The sequence below is a fragment of the Cetorhinus maximus genome, chromosome 9 (genome assembly GCF_964194155.1).
Source record: "Cetorhinus maximus chromosome 9, sCetMax3.hap1.1, whole genome shotgun sequence".
NCBI classification, from domain to species: Eukaryota; Metazoa; Chordata; class Chondrichthyes; order Lamniformes; family Cetorhinidae; genus Cetorhinus; species Cetorhinus maximus.
The window spans coordinates 26,914,928-26,930,308 of NC_135887.1; the positions used below are offsets into that span (position 1 = coordinate 26,914,928).

General features: G+C 44.4%; 1 protein-coding gene across 1 annotated transcript in view; it reads left to right on the top strand.

The window, feature by feature from the left end:
• The window catches only part of adora2b (adenosine A2b receptor), a 58,604-nt gene extending 44,267 nt beyond the window's left edge, over positions 1 to 14,337 (top strand). The window contains exon 2 of the mRNA XM_078548377.1: positions 13,139 to 14,337. Within this exon, the coding sequence (XP_078404503.1) occupies positions 13,139 to 13,799 (661 nt within the window). The 3' untranslated portion in view covers positions 13,800 to 14,337. The remainder of the gene's footprint in view (positions 1 to 13,138) is intronic.
• The last annotated feature ends 1,044 nt before the right edge of the window (positions 14,338 to 15,381 follow it).

Below are 15,381 nucleotides of genomic sequence, written 5' to 3' on the forward strand. Positions count from 1 at the left end.
CCTGAAGGTGCTTTGTTAGACATGGTTGCCCAATGTGGAGAATATTCAGCCACATCTAAAAATTAGATGAGGGTCTTTGTTCACATTATTAATACTTTCAGCGAATGTGAGAACCTTGAGAAGCTGCTCATCATCCAGATCTGAGAGTGAGCATGTTTCATTTCTGTTATCAGGTGATAGGCTGTTAAAGTGCCATATTAAAGAGACAACTACAGATCCATACTTCAGGCACTAGAAGTGTTTAAAATTGTTAAGGAGGAGGCCTGGGATAGGCCGGAGGTTTTGAGGCACAGTAATAGTGTCCCTACCTCTTGTTTGGAAGCCCTGGGTTCAAATCTCACTTCAGGAGTTGATGTCCACAGAAGGTACATTCATAACGTGGTCAAACAGGTTGATTACCAGCCTGTAAATCCTTCCAATACATCTGATGGCAGGCGGTAAGAGTGAGAGAGTTTCCTGGTCAGCCAGAATCTGCAGAAGGCAACAGCAAACCACTTTGCCAAGCGGAATCATGGAGCAATCCAATGGAAGTCCATGCCAGATGAGTTGCATCCAATGATACTAAGGGAAGTAAGGGTGGAAATTGCAGAGGATCTGGCCACAATTTTTCAGTCTTTGTTAGACTCAGCGATGGTGCCAGAGGACTGGAGAATTGCAAACGTTACACCCTTGTTCAAAAATGGGTATAAAGATAAGACCAGCAATTACAGGCCAGTCAGTTTAACTTTGGTGGTAGGGAAACTTCTAGAAACAATAATTTGGGACAAAATTAATAGTCACATGGACAAATGCAGGTTAATTAAGGAAAGCCAGCATGGATTCCTTAAGGGAAAATCATGTCTAACTAACTTGCTGGAGTTTTTTGGAGAGGTGACAGAGACAGTTGATGAGGGTGATGCTTGTGGTGTACATGGCCTTCCAAAAGCATTTGATACAGTGCCACACAACAGACTTGTGAGCAAAGTTATAGCTCACGAAATAAAAGGGACAGTAGCAACATGGATACAGAATTGGCTGAGTGATAGGAAGCAGAGAGTAATGGTTAATGGATGGTTTTCAGGCTGGAGGAAGGTTTGTAGTTGAGCTCCCCAGGGGTCAGTGTTGGGACCCTTGCTTTTCCTGATATATATTAATGACCCAGACCTTGGTGTAGAGGGCACAATTTCAAAGAAAGTGGGTGATCTGAAAATTGGCATCATTGTGAACTGTGAGGAAGACAGTGTAGAACTTCAAAAAGACATAGACAAGTTGGTGGAATGGGCAGTGTTACGACTGGGATGGGAGGAGTGCGCGTATGATCCAGCCCCACTACTCCACAGGCTACACCATTAATTTAAAAGTTTCATTTTCTCACCAAACTAGCCAATCATCTATTTCCCCGACTGGTGCCCAGAACGAAAGAGCCTTCAACCAGGCTTCTTCCAATAAACTCAGAACAATTGTCTGTTATAAAACAAAGCTTCTTTTTAACATGTCGTGAGTACTGGTTAACACAAATGTAACCAGGAAGTATAACTATCTATCTCTTCCTGAAGAGTTCCCCCAGCACACACACACAGACAAGCAAAGGGCAAACAGATGGGAGAAGAATTTTCTCCCAGTCGGTTGGGAGCTGGAGTGGGCGCAGAGACGATCACCGCCCGCGATCAGCTGCGCGCCGCCATTTTACATGAGTGGGCAAATTAAGGCCCGCCCAGCGTGACGTATGCCTGGTAGCACTCAGCACTACTTGTGCGGGCGGGGGGAGGAGGGAAAGTCGGGGCCTGCGCTCTTTCGCGCATGTGCGCAGAAGAGTGCAGCAACCTCCCCGAGGCACGGAGCTACCTCAGGGAGATTAAGTTGAATTTGAAACTTCCCAATAAAAAAAAATTAAAAATCATTTACACATGTCCCCTCATGTGACAGTGTCACATGAGCTGGGACATGTTTATCAAATGTTTAATAAATATTAATTTAATAAACCCTTCATGAAACCTCATCCCGCCCGTGGATGAGGTTTCATGAAAAATGCGAAGGCCGCCTGGGCTCTTTGCCTACCCGTCAACCTTAAGGTTGGACGGGCAGCCCTGCCAAATTGCTTAATTAGTTTATTAATGGCCTTAACATGCCTTTGACAGTTCAGTGGGTGCACAGCCGACTCCGGTGCACGCCCGCCGAAGGAAAGATCGGAATGACACGCGGTGACGTCAGGACGCACACCCGATGTCACCGCGTGCCATTTTATGTGTTAGTGTGCAGGGCCCACCCTCGCACACCAAACAGAAAATCCTGGCCATAGAGTCCCTCTGCAGAGATGGACTTTGGAGGATGGGTGTTATAAAATGAAGGATAAAGTCTGCAGGGTCTCAACGCTGTTGACTTGGAGTTCCCTCATGTGCTGCTGGTCCTGGTGGACATCTGGAAGTTCTCACCAACCGGTCTCAGCTTTGTGAGTCCAAATACAGACCGGTTGCAGTCAGATGAGGGTTTTCTGGCTACAGGCTGATAGCCATACACAATTTTTAGCAAGGTAGAGAGAGAGAGAGCCAGTTAGGGCAGCTTTCCTTCCTCATCTTGTTCCCCAACAAGACTGCCTTCAAAACCAGCAGTTTCACAACTTAAGTTTATTTTCTTTCTGCCATGTGATTTCCAGAAAATTACCAATCTTCACTTTTCTTCAGTATTTTTTCCCATCAACTAAAGTGATCGCTTTTCAAAACAAACAACAATATCTTCCTCAAATACCACAAAGGTCAGGTAATTTCTTGCAAGAGGCATGCTTGTTGATAGTTCCAAGGCGAACTTATGACCTTTTTAAATAAAATCCCTGGTCAGCATCCAAATGTCCAGATCATACCAAGTCTTTCCATTTTGTAAAAGAAAATTTCAGTCTTTAAAGATATGATTCCAAACAGCAGACAGGTGGCAGATGAAGTTCAACGCAGAGAAATGTGAAGTGATTCATTTTTGTAGGAGGAACATAGAGAAACAACATAGAATAAAGGATACAATTCTAAAGGGGGTGCAGGAGCAGAGAGACCTGGGTGTATATGTGCATAAGTCATTGAAAGTGGCAGGACAGGTTGAGAATGAATAAAGCATTGCTTTTTAACTCATTCATGGGATGTGGGCTTCGCTGGCTGGGCCAGCATTTATTGCCCATCCCTAGTTGCCCTTGAGAAGGTGGCGGTGAGCTGCCTTCTTGAACCACTGCAGCCCATGTGGTGTAGGTACACCCACAGTGCTGTTAGGGAGGGAGTTCCAGGATTTTGACCCAGTGACAGTGAAGGAATGGCGATACATTTCCAAGTCAGGATGGTGAGTGGCTTGGAGGGGTACTTCCAGGTGGTGGTGTTCCCATGTGTCTGCTGCCCTTGTCCTTCTAGATGGTAGTGGTTGTGGGTTTGGAAGGTGCCATCTAAGGAGTCTTGGTGAATTCCTGCAGTGCATCCTGTAGATGGTACACACTGCTGCTACTGTGTGTCGGTGGTGGAGGGAGTGAATGTTTGTGGATGTGGTGCCAATCAAGTGGACTGCTTTGTCCTGGACGGTGCCAAGCTTCTTGAGTGTTATGGGAGCTGCACTCATCCAGGCAAGTGGGGAGTATTCCATCACATTCCTGACTTGCATACAGTATTCTAGGGCAGAATTTTCCCCTCGGTTGGCGTGCGGGCCCCACTGGCTCGGCGGCGGGCGGACAGCCGACCCCCGCCACCGAAACGGGGCCCGCCGCCATTTTGAGTGGGCGGGCCAATTAAGGCCCACCCAGCGGCCTGCCCGACAGGAAGCACTATACACTTCCTGTGCGGGGGGTGGAGGGAATCCCCATCTGTCAAGGTGTGCTCTTTCGTGCATGTGCGCGAAAGAGCACACTGCTCCCTAAGGCAAAGTCCTGTCTCAGGGAGATTCGTGAGAGGTAAGTAAAGTCGAAAAATAGATAAATATTAAAATTATTAACATGTCCCCCTCATGTGACAATGTCACACGAGACGGGACATGTTAATAATAAACACATAAAATTTATTACATTTTTAAAACACGGACATGAAACTTCATCCCGCCAGTGGATGAAGTTTCATGAATAATCTGGAGCCCGCTGGGGCTCCTGGCCTGCCCGCCAGCCTTAAGCTTGGATGGGCAGGTCTTTAATTATCTTAACTAGCCTCTCAATGGCCTTAATTGGCCATTGACAGGTCGGCAGGCAGACAGCTGATTTCGCTGTCCGCCCACCTTCCTAAAAATTTAAATGGCCCGGGATGACGACAGGGATTCCTCCCGACATCATCCCGCGTCATTTTCCCCTCAGCAATCGGGCCCTGCCCCCAAATCGCCGAGGGGAAAATCCTGGCCCTAGACTTTATTAATAGGGGCATAGAGTATAAGAGCAAGGATGTATTTTGAACTTGTATAGGGCCTAGTTCAGCCTCAGCTAAAGCATTGTGCTGAGTTCTGGGCACCATACTTTAGGAAGGATGTGAAGGCACTGCAGAGCGTGTAGAAAAGCTTCACGAGAGTGGTTCCAGGGCTGAGGAAGGAGATATGAAGATAGTTATGAAGATAGATTGGAGAAGTTAAGCCTGTTTTCCTCACAGAGAAAAGAAGGCTGAGAGATGATTTTAATGAGATATTCAAAATCATGAGTGTGGACAGATTAGATAGTGAGAAAGTGCTCCCACTCGTGAAAGGATCGAGAACGAAAGGGCACTAATTTAAAGTAGGAACGTAGGAGCAGGAGTGGGCCTTTTAGCCCCTCAAGCCTGCTGCACCATTTAGATCATGGCTGATCTTCTATGTCAACGTGATCTTCCCGCACTATCGCCGTATTCCTTGATGTCATTGGTATCTGGAAATCTATCAGCCTCTGCTTTGAACATACTCAGTGACTGAGCCTCCACAGCCCTCTGGGTTAGAGAATTCCAAAGGTTCACCACCCTCTGAGTGAAGAAATTCCTCGTCATCCCAGTCCTAAATTGTTTACAACTTATTCTGAGACTGTGTTCCCTGGTTCTAGACCCTCTAGCCAGGGGAAACATCCTTCCTGCATCTACCATGTCGAGTCCTGTAAGAATTTTCAGTAAGATCACCTCTCATTCTTCTAAAGTCTAGAGAATACAGGCCCAGTCTCCTCAACCTTTCCTCACAGAACAAACCCACCATCCCAGGGATTAGTCTGGTGAACCTTCGTTGCACTCCCTCTATGGCACGTATATCCTCCCTTACTCATTTACTCAAATCCCTTTCAGACTAACAGGTCTGTAGTTCCCTGTTTTCTCTCTCCCCCCACTTTCTTAAATATTTGCTACCTTCCAATCTGCAGGAACCATTCCAGAATCTATAGAATTTGGTAGAATAAGTAATTGGTAAAGGAAGCAAAAGCAACATGAGGAAAAACTTTCACACAGCGAGTGGTTAGGATTTAGAATGCACTGCCTGAGAGTGTGGTGGAGGCAAGTTCAACTGAAGCATTCAAAAAGGAATTAGATTGTTATCTGAAAAGGAAGAATGTGCAGGGTTACAGGTGGGGGAATGGTACTAAGTGACTTGCTCATCTCTCTCCTCTATGTTAAATAATGGAATCGATTATCAAAAGTAAATTTGAGAACAGTAATTCTATAAACAACGGTCAGAATAGTTTGAGATGAGGGAGAAGTGCATGACCAGTCTACTTTGAGGCAGTGACAACCCAAGTGAACTGTGGAAACTCTATAATCAGCAACAGAGACCTGCAGATGGCATTCAACAAAGTTTCACACTATAGGCTATTGTTAAAGCTCAAAGTTGTAGAGATACATGATAAATCACATAACCCTATGGGTTAGAGGGAGTAGTGTCCAACTTTACAGGTGATAAATGGAAGGAACAATAATGAGTAAAGTAATAGTTATACGCTGAATGGAGGAAAATTGGGTGATATGAAGAGTAGATGATTCAGGATTGGGTTCACCAGATATTGGAAGCAGCACCTCATGTGAATAAGACCATAAAGGAAACTAACGGTATCACATAGAATCTATAGCAGATGGCCTATGCCAATGTTATGCTCCACATGAGCCTCCTCCCACCCTATCAGCATAATCTTTTATTCCTTTTTCTTTAACAAGCTTCCTCATAAATGGATCTATACAAATTTCCTCAGCTACACCATTGGTTGCAAGTTCCACATTCTCAAGGAAAGAATTTGAAAGGAATAATAGGTTTTATGGCAAAAGGTTTAGAATGTAAAAGTTGAAATGTAATGTGAATCTATGTGCAGTTTTGGGCTCCAGATTACAGGAAAGATAGTGAGGCAAACACAAATTTAAAAAAAAGACTTGACAAATTGGCATTGCTTTGTTTATAACAAAGGAGATTAGGTGTGACTTGATGGAGATGTCTAAAATTATGAAGGGATGGGGCAGAGTAGATTGAAACAGACTATTCCTGGTGATTGAGATTACAGAGTAAGAGCATGTCAGAGTAAATGTAAGACATTTAGGACAGAGTGCAAGAGAAACTTTTCACAAAGAGATGTGAAGTTGTAGAATTCACCAGAAATTGTCCAAACTATGGATACCTGATACAGGAGTTATATTAGGGGTAGGGGAACACTGAGTGGGGTTTCCCAAGTTTCAAAATCATCACTGTTTCTAATTTATTACAATAAGGCTGGTGTGAGAATGGATGCTTTTAAAAATATTTTGGGGGAATATTGTGTTATTCTGTGAAGAAGACTATGTGTCTGTGTGTGTGTAAATGATTTGATTAAGCTGGGGAAAAGTTACTAGAGACAGGTTGTTTGGGAGGTTTAAGACATGAAAGGATAGAGACATTAAGTGTGCATTTGTAATGAGGTATTAAGGTGGGTTTGGGGTACAAGTAAATATTTTGGATCTAACATTTGCATTTTTAGATAACTTGAGAGTTTGTTTGGAAATCAGAGGTAACAAGAAACATGTTTGCATCTTGTAGGAGCTCCATAGGTAAACACAAGAGGGTACATTACATATTTTTGACCGCAAAGCAGAGACAAAATAGAAACACAAAAGATTTTATTTTTGGAAGGGTTTAAGTGTCAAAGAGGTGTGCGAATAATGGACCTGAGATGAAAGGGGGAAAAGGTATTTTATAGTTATTGCGGAGAGCTTAGGGGTTGGCTGTTGACTATGTGAGGAAGATCTCCTGGAAGCAGCTCTAGGCTGGGAGAAGATGCAGTTTGAATCAGCCATCCAGTCAAGCCGGAAAAGTCTTGGGCTGCAAAAAGCAGTCTTGCTCTGAAGTCTTGGATTTCTATAGCAGGGTGGAAGAGAGTTTAAGAGGTCGTGTGGTAGGCCTTTATTAAAGCTACATTTATTAAAGTATGCCTTGGGTAATATTACTGGATTTTATAGTTAAACATCTGTAAGGGTGTGTTGCCTGGAAGATGTTTACCTGTGGTTCTGACCAAGTAGGGAGTCTTTTGAGGGGATAGTTTGTAAGACTAATTTTAACTGTGTAACTGCAACCTTGTCTGTTTAAGTTTTCTTTTCTTCTTGATAATAAACTATCACTTTTAATTTTTAAAATACCAATATTGTTACTGGACTTCTTGCTGCTGAGATCAGTGCATTTTCTTCTTGTTTTCAGAATACAAGAAAAAGGTATGGCCTGTAAATCAAGTTTCCCTCTGGGATTTGGTTTGCTCAGCAATTAATATCTGCTGTGGTCATAACACTGGTACGTAATGTTAGGTGTGTAACACTTGGAAAGGCTGAAGAAACTTGAGCTTTTCAACAATTTGAACTCAGAAACTCAATGCAAACTAGTCAAATGACACCAAAGAGGTGGGTAGCAGAATTGAAGAAGGCAGCTTAGAAATTATAACATGAATGGGCAAATATGTATCGGAGGAGATTAATGAGGGATGAAACTTAATGCTGCACATAGGAAGGAAAAATGGATGAACCACAACCACCATGATTGGTGCTAAATAGCTAAGGGCAAAGTTGAAGCAGACTGAGGAATCTTAGTAGATTCGATGCTCAACAAGTCTAAACAATGCGGAGCAGGAGCAATGCCAAAAACATTCAATTTTATAGCAAAAGCAGCAGAATGTGAGTCCGACGAAGCCACAGTGAAATTGTACAGAGCACCTTATGTAATGTGTCCAGTTCTGGTGTCAAGAGACAGTGAAGACAGTAAGCCCAAGAGACAACAGTGAGAAGATCCATAAGGCTGGTTTTTTTTATTCATTCATGGGATGTGGGTTTCGCTCACTGGGCCAGCATTTATTGCCCATCTATAATTGCTCTTGAGAAGGTGGTAGTGAGCTGCCTTCTAGAACTGCTGAAGTTCATGTGGTGTAAGCACACCCACAGTGCTGTTAGGAAGGGAGTTCCAAGATTTTAACACAGCAAAAGTGAAGGAACGGTGATATATTTCCAAGTCAGGATGGTGATTGACTTGGAGGAGAACTTCCAGGTGGCGGTGTTCCCATGTATCTACTGCCCTTGTCCTTCTGAATGGTAGTGGTCGTGGGTTTGGAAGACGCTGTCGAAGGAGCCTTGGTGAATTCCTGCAGCGCACCTTGTAGATGGTACATACTGCTGCCACTGTACATCAGTGGTAGAGGGAGTGAATGTTTGTGGATGTGGTGCCAATCAGCAGGCTGCTTTGTCCTGGATGGTATCAAGCTTCTTGAGTGTTGTGGGAGCTGCACTTATACAGGCAAGGGGACAGCATTCAATCACACTCCTGACTTGTGCCTTGTAGATGATGGACAGGTTTTGAGGAGTCAGGGGGTGGGTTACTCATTGCAGAATTCCCAGCCTCTGACCTGCTCTTGTAACCATAGTATTTATATGGCTAGTCCAGTTCAGTTTTTGGTCAATGGTAACCCTCAGGATGTTGATAGTGGGGGATTCAGTGAGGGTAATGCCATTGAATGTCAAGGGGCGATGGTTGGATTCTCTCTTGTTGGAGATGGTCATTGCCTGACACTTGTGTGGCATGAATGTTACTTGCCACTTGTCAGCCCAAGCCTGGATATTGTCCAAGTCTTGCTGCATTTGGACATGGACTGCTTCAGTATCTAAGGAGTTGCAAATGGTGTTGAACATTGTGCAATTATCAGTGAACATCCCTATTTCTGACCTTATGATAGAAGGGAGGCCATTGATGAAGCAGCTGAAGTTGGTTGGGCCTAGGACACTACCCTGAGGAACTCCTGCAGCGATGACCTGTAGGTGAGGTGACTGACCTCCAACAACCACAACCAATTTCCTTTGCGCTAGGTATGACTCCAACCAGCGGAGAGTTTTCTCCCTGATTCCCATTGACTCCAGTTTTGCTAGGGCTCCTTGATGCCACACTTGGTTAAATGCGGCCTTGATGTCAAGGGCAGTCATTCTCACCACACCTCGGGAGTTCAGCTCTTTCGTCCATGTTGAACCAAGGCTGTAATGAGGTCAGGAGCTGAGTGGCCCTGGCGGAACCCAAACTGAGCATCAGTGAGCAGGTTATTTCTAAGCAAGTGCCACTTGATAGCACTGTCGATGACTTTTTCCATTACTTTACTGATGATTGAAAGTAGGCTGATTGGCAGGCTTGGATTTATCCTGCTTTTCATGTACAGGACATACCTGGGCAATTTTCCATATAGCCGGGTAGATGCCAGCATTGTAGCTGTACTGCAACAGCTTGGCTAGGGGCGCGGCAAGTTCTAGAGCACAAGTCTTCAGTACTATTGCTGGAATATTGTCAGAGCCCATAGCCTCTGTATCATCCAGTGCCTGCAGACGCTTCTTGGTATCACGTGGAGTGAATCAAATTGGCTGAAGATTGACATCTGTGAATCTGAGGACCTCTGGAGGAGGCCAAGATGGATAATCCAGTCAGCACCTCAAGCTGAAGATTGTAGCAAATGCTTCAGACTTATCTTTTGCACTGATGTGCTGGGCTCCCCCATCATTGAGGATGGGAATATTTGTGGAGCTCCCTCCTCCAGTGAGTTGTTTAATTGTCCACCACCATTCACGACTAGATGTGGCAGGACTGCAGAGCTTAGATCTGATCCGTTGGTTGTAGGATTGATTAGCCCTGTCTATCACTTGCTGCTTATGCTGTTTGGCACACAAGTAATCCTGTGTTATAGCTTCACCAAGTTGACACCTCATTTTTAGGTATGCCTGGTGCTGCTCCTGGCATGCCCTCCTGCACTCTTCATTAAACTAGGGTTGAGCCCCTGACTTAATGGTAATGGTAGAGTGTGGGATATGCCAGGCCATGAGGTTATAGATTGTGTTTGAGTACAATTCTGCTGCTGCTGATGGCCCACAGTGCCTCATGGATGCCGAGTCTTGAGTTGCTTGATCTGTTCGAATCTATCCCATTTAGCATGGTGGTAGTGCCAAACAACTTGATGGAGGGTATCCTCAATGCGAAGACAGAACCTTTTCTCCACAAGGACTGTAGGGTGTTCACCCCAGCTGATACTGTCATGGGCAGATGCTTCACGGCAGGTAGGTTGGTGAGGGTAAGGTCAAGTATGTTTTTTCCTCTTGTTGGTTCCCTCACCACTTGCCACAGACCCAGTCTAGCAGCTATGTCATTTAGGATTCGGCCAGCTCAGTCAGTAGTGGCACTACCGAGTCACTCTTGGTGATGGACATTGAAGTTCCCCACTGAGAGTACACCTTGTGCCCTTTCCACCCTCAGTGCTTCCTCCAAGTGATGTTCAACATGGAGGAGCACTGACTCATCAGCTGAGGGAGAGCGGTATGTGGTAATCAGCAGGAGATTTCCTTGCCCATGTTTGACCTGATGCAATGAGACTTCATGGGGTCCGGAGCCGATGTTGAGGACTCCAAGGGCAGCTCCCTCCCGACTGTATACCACTGTGCCGCCACCTCTGCTGGGCCTGTGTTGCAGGTGGGACAGTGATGGTGATATCTGTAAGGTATGATTTTGTGAGGATGACTATGTCAGGCTGTTGCTTGACTAGTCTGTGAGACATCTCCAGATGTTAGTAAGGAGGACTTTGCAGGTCGACAGGGCTGAGATTGCCATTGTTGTTCCGGTGCATGGGTTGATGCCGGGTGGTCCATCTGGTTTCATTCCTTTTTGAGACTTTGTAGCGTTTGTTACAACTGATTGGTTTGCTAGGCCATTTCAGAGTCAACCACATTGCCGTGGATCTGGAGTCACATGTAGGCCAGACCAGATAAGGACGTCAGATTTTCCTCCCTAAAGGACATTAGTGAACCGGATGGGTTTTTACAACAATCGTTAGATGACCATGATCATTAATCCCAGAGTTTTATTGAATTTAAATTCCACCATCTGCTGTGGCAGATTCTAACACTGAGCATTACCCTGGGTCTCTGGGTTACTAGTCCAGTGACAATACCACTGCGCCATTGCCTCCCCATAATGTTAGGTGTGACAATTGGAAAGAGTAAAGAAACTTGAGCTTTTCAACCTGCAGCATCTGAAGGGTGAGTTTATGGAGGGTTATATTATAGAAAATATGGTGGAAAAGTCAAATGTATTAAGTTAAGTTGTGAAACTCGGAGAGGAATATATATGCACATTGGTAGAAGGTAAACCTAAAACTGATATTGGTGAATTTTTCTTAAGACAAAGAGTGGAATGAACTTCCTCACTGAGTAATGGAGGTAGAAACTCTGGAATTGTTTGAGGAACAACAATGATGCAATGAGGGGACTCTCGGTTCTTTTGGGTGGGCTGACTGGCCTGCACTATCCATGGTCATCTTGTGTCTCCATGCTTGAACCATGCCCCTTCTTGCTAAAGGTCAAGTTCCATTAATAGAAAGAAAATAAGAAAAGAAGATTTACATTTATATAGCATCTTTCACAACCTCAGGATGTCACAAAGTGCTTAGTGGACAAATAACTAGCTTCCTATCTAGAAATGTTAGAATGCCAGAAGAATTTCTTTGGAAAAGGTCACTAACTCTCCCTAACATGAGCATAGAGTTTCCAGGAATTGTTAAGGAAAATGGGAATTACTGGGAAGGGATGGAAATGAAGGAAGTAAAAGTGGATCCAGTGCCTGGACCCCACTGTTTGCACATTGCAGTTCTTACAGAAATAGGTGATTAGCCACATTTCGGAGGGAACTTTACAGAATCATTAGAATCAGGAGTTGTACCAAAGGATTAAAGAGAAAAGACAGTAAGATCTATCTTTTAAAAACAACAGGCAAAGGGCTGTCCTGACTAGTGAACCTGACACCTGTGTTGGGTGAATTGTTGGTGGCTGTTCTGTAGAGAGTTGAGCTATGAATGGAGTCACCAGTCCAGGTTAGCATTGCAGAGGATCAAGATGGACAACCCCGTTGGGATTCTTTCCGAACTCATGAAACTTCCGAACTCAGAGCTCATGAAAGAGGCAACTTTAGCCAGATTTTGATACCATGCTGCATAGAAGGCTAACACATAAGTAAAAGAGTGCAGGTGTACGGCTATTGAGGATTGGAAACTGTCTGCAGAAAGGGAGCAGAAGGTGGCTGTACAAATGGGCCACGGTGTACAGGTAGGATGTGCCTAATGGAGAACTCCAAGGATTAGTACAGGGATCTTTACTATATTGTAGATCAATGATTTGCAAGTTGAGATAGAGACAAAACTAGAAGAGGGGGAGAAGTGTGCACAAACAAGGTATGGCCTGATTAGGTACAGGAAGAGACATTTCAATTGTTTAATTTGTAGTTCCAGTCTTTTTTGTTCCTTCCACGTTTCATCACTTTCCAGGTATTACCAATAAATTTCATTGGCTATTTCTCCGTACCATTTCACCATCTAGTGAACCTCATCGGGAACAACTCAATATTCAGTTAGTAAGGCATTTGACATGAAAAACAATTGAAGGATATGTAGAGAATTCTATTCTGTTTTTGAACTGGTGGGTGGGCTGATTGGTGAGTTCTGGTCTTGTGCATTCCTGTATTTCAGGTGTTTAGAATTTGACAAGAATTGAAACATTTTATCAGTTTGTTCTCCTTGGGATGAGTGACTCATCTACCCAATACCCATTCCCACTTATTTCCATTTATAGCAGGTTAAAAAGAAAGTAATCTTGGGAAAACACGTTGCATATCCCAATGGCAAACGACAGGAACTGCTTGAAGACAATAGGTGTTACTATCTGTTTCCTGACTGTATTTTTTCTCGCTCACACAGATATAAGGGGCTGATAACTGGGAGACGTGCCAGGCTGATTATAGCGGTCTTCTGGATCCTGTCCTTTGTGATTGGTTTGACTCCGTTTTTTGGCTGGAATCAGAGGAATGATGAGGTGCTGATGAATTGCACACAGTCGGCGAACATCTCTGGCCCCTTGAACTGCTCAGTGATATGTCTCTTTCTGAACGTGGTCAATATGAAATATATGGTTTACTTCAACTTTCTGGGCTGCGTCCTGACACCACTGCTGATCATGTTGGGCATTTATGTAAAAATCTTCACTGTTGCTCGAAAGCAGCTACGAAAGATTGAGCTGAATTCTGTAAATTCTGACACTTCCCGGACGTACTTACAGAATCAAGTAAGAGTTGCAAAATCACTGTCCATCATTGTTGGGTTCTTCGCTTTCTGCTGGCTTCCACTTCACATCCTCAACTGCATTAATCATTTTCACCCACAATATTTCAAAACCATGAACTCGCGTATCATGAATGCTGCCATCGTTCTGTCTCATGCAAACTCTGTTGGGAATCCCATCATCTATGCCTACAAGATTCAAGAATTTCGCAACACCTTCCATAAAATTATTTTCAAATGGATTCTGCGCAGGACAGACAATGAGTTTAAGCCTAACACTCTGTGTGGAACACACCCATAAAGGGATCAGAGATGTTGTCATGAATGTCTGGGTATCCTGTGGACATCATATTTATACGTACTGTTTACTGACATACCTGACATCTGTCTTTGTACATTAATTGTAGGGGTAACTCTTTGGGTAAGAAAAGGATAACATTGCAATCAAAGGAAGCTGTCAAAATGTGAAATACTTCAGCATCACCTCAAATCTGATTCCAACCCTGCAAGTAACTTTTCTCCAAGGTAGAGTTTCTAAACAGAGATAGATTAGGGGAGACTCATAAAGTATTTGCAAACTAGATTACTGCCATAGCTCTGAGATCCATTGCACTCACACTTTTCAAGGATGTTACTGCTGGCCTCAGTGTGGTGTGGTTGGTAATCCTAATCTGTCATACAGGGACGGAATTGTCCTATCAGATCTCCACAGTAAGACATATTCATGCATCTTGAAGTTGTGAAAGCAGAGATTGTCTTGTTGACTCCAAGGTGCAGCAGTATTTCAAAGCAGCACCACCTTTATTCCAAAGCAAATGCTATTTGCCAACTCTCAATAAAGTGGCAAATTTGTTCTTAAAAGTGTCCTAACACAAAGCCACAATCAATCACTGTGGGACAGAATACATCAGGGGCAATTCTAGGTTGTATATCAGTGGGGAAAAGGGGACATAGCTGATGCTAAAGGCAAAACCGGAATGACAGCACAGTATTCCGTCATCTCTTCCCCTGCTGCCTCCAAGTCAAAGCATCACAATAATATCATGGCCTTGAAATTCCATGGGCATCAATTCCAGTGGCTATATTGGAACTGTGTCCGTCAGTGCCCTCGCATACTGATTGACAGCAGTTGTGGGGTCAGTGGGAAGGTATCTCATGTATGAGGCCAACAGGAGAATTCACCCATGGGACACTGGCTACCATTTGCTAGCAGAAATTCCATTACCCCATCCCCTTGTAAGGGAGGATAGGTTGCCCAGGGAACTCCCTAGACCCCAACACTGCTCTGATTAGACCACGTTTGCGGTCCAGTCTGGAGTCTACTTGTGAGGCCCATATGCATCATTGGCCAGGCATCTATATGCCCACATTTCATCTGTTGTGCCGGCCAGCTCTGACGCAGCAGGACAAGGAATTTGCAGCCTTTCGCTTGGCATATGATGGACTAAGATTTTGCCTCTGACTGCTGCTCAGTCTGGGTTCTACCAGAGCCACTCAGCTCCTGACCTCATTACAGCCTTGGTCCAAACATGGACAAAAGAGCTGAACTCCAGAGGTGAGGTGAGAGTGACTGCCCTTGACATCAAGGCAGCATTTGACTGAGTGTGGCATCAAGGGGCCCTAACAAAACTGGAGTCAATGGGAATCGGGGAAAACTCTCCACTGGTTCGAGTCATACCTAGCACAAAGGAAGATGGTTGTGGTTGTTGGAGGTCAGTCATCTCAGCTGCAGGACATCACTGCAGGAGTTCCTCAGGGTAGTGTCCTCAGCCCAACCATCTTCAGCTGCTTCATCAATGACTTTCCTTCCATCATATGGTCAGAAGTGGGGATGTTCACTGATGATTGCACAATGTTCAGCACCATTTGCGAATCCTCAGATA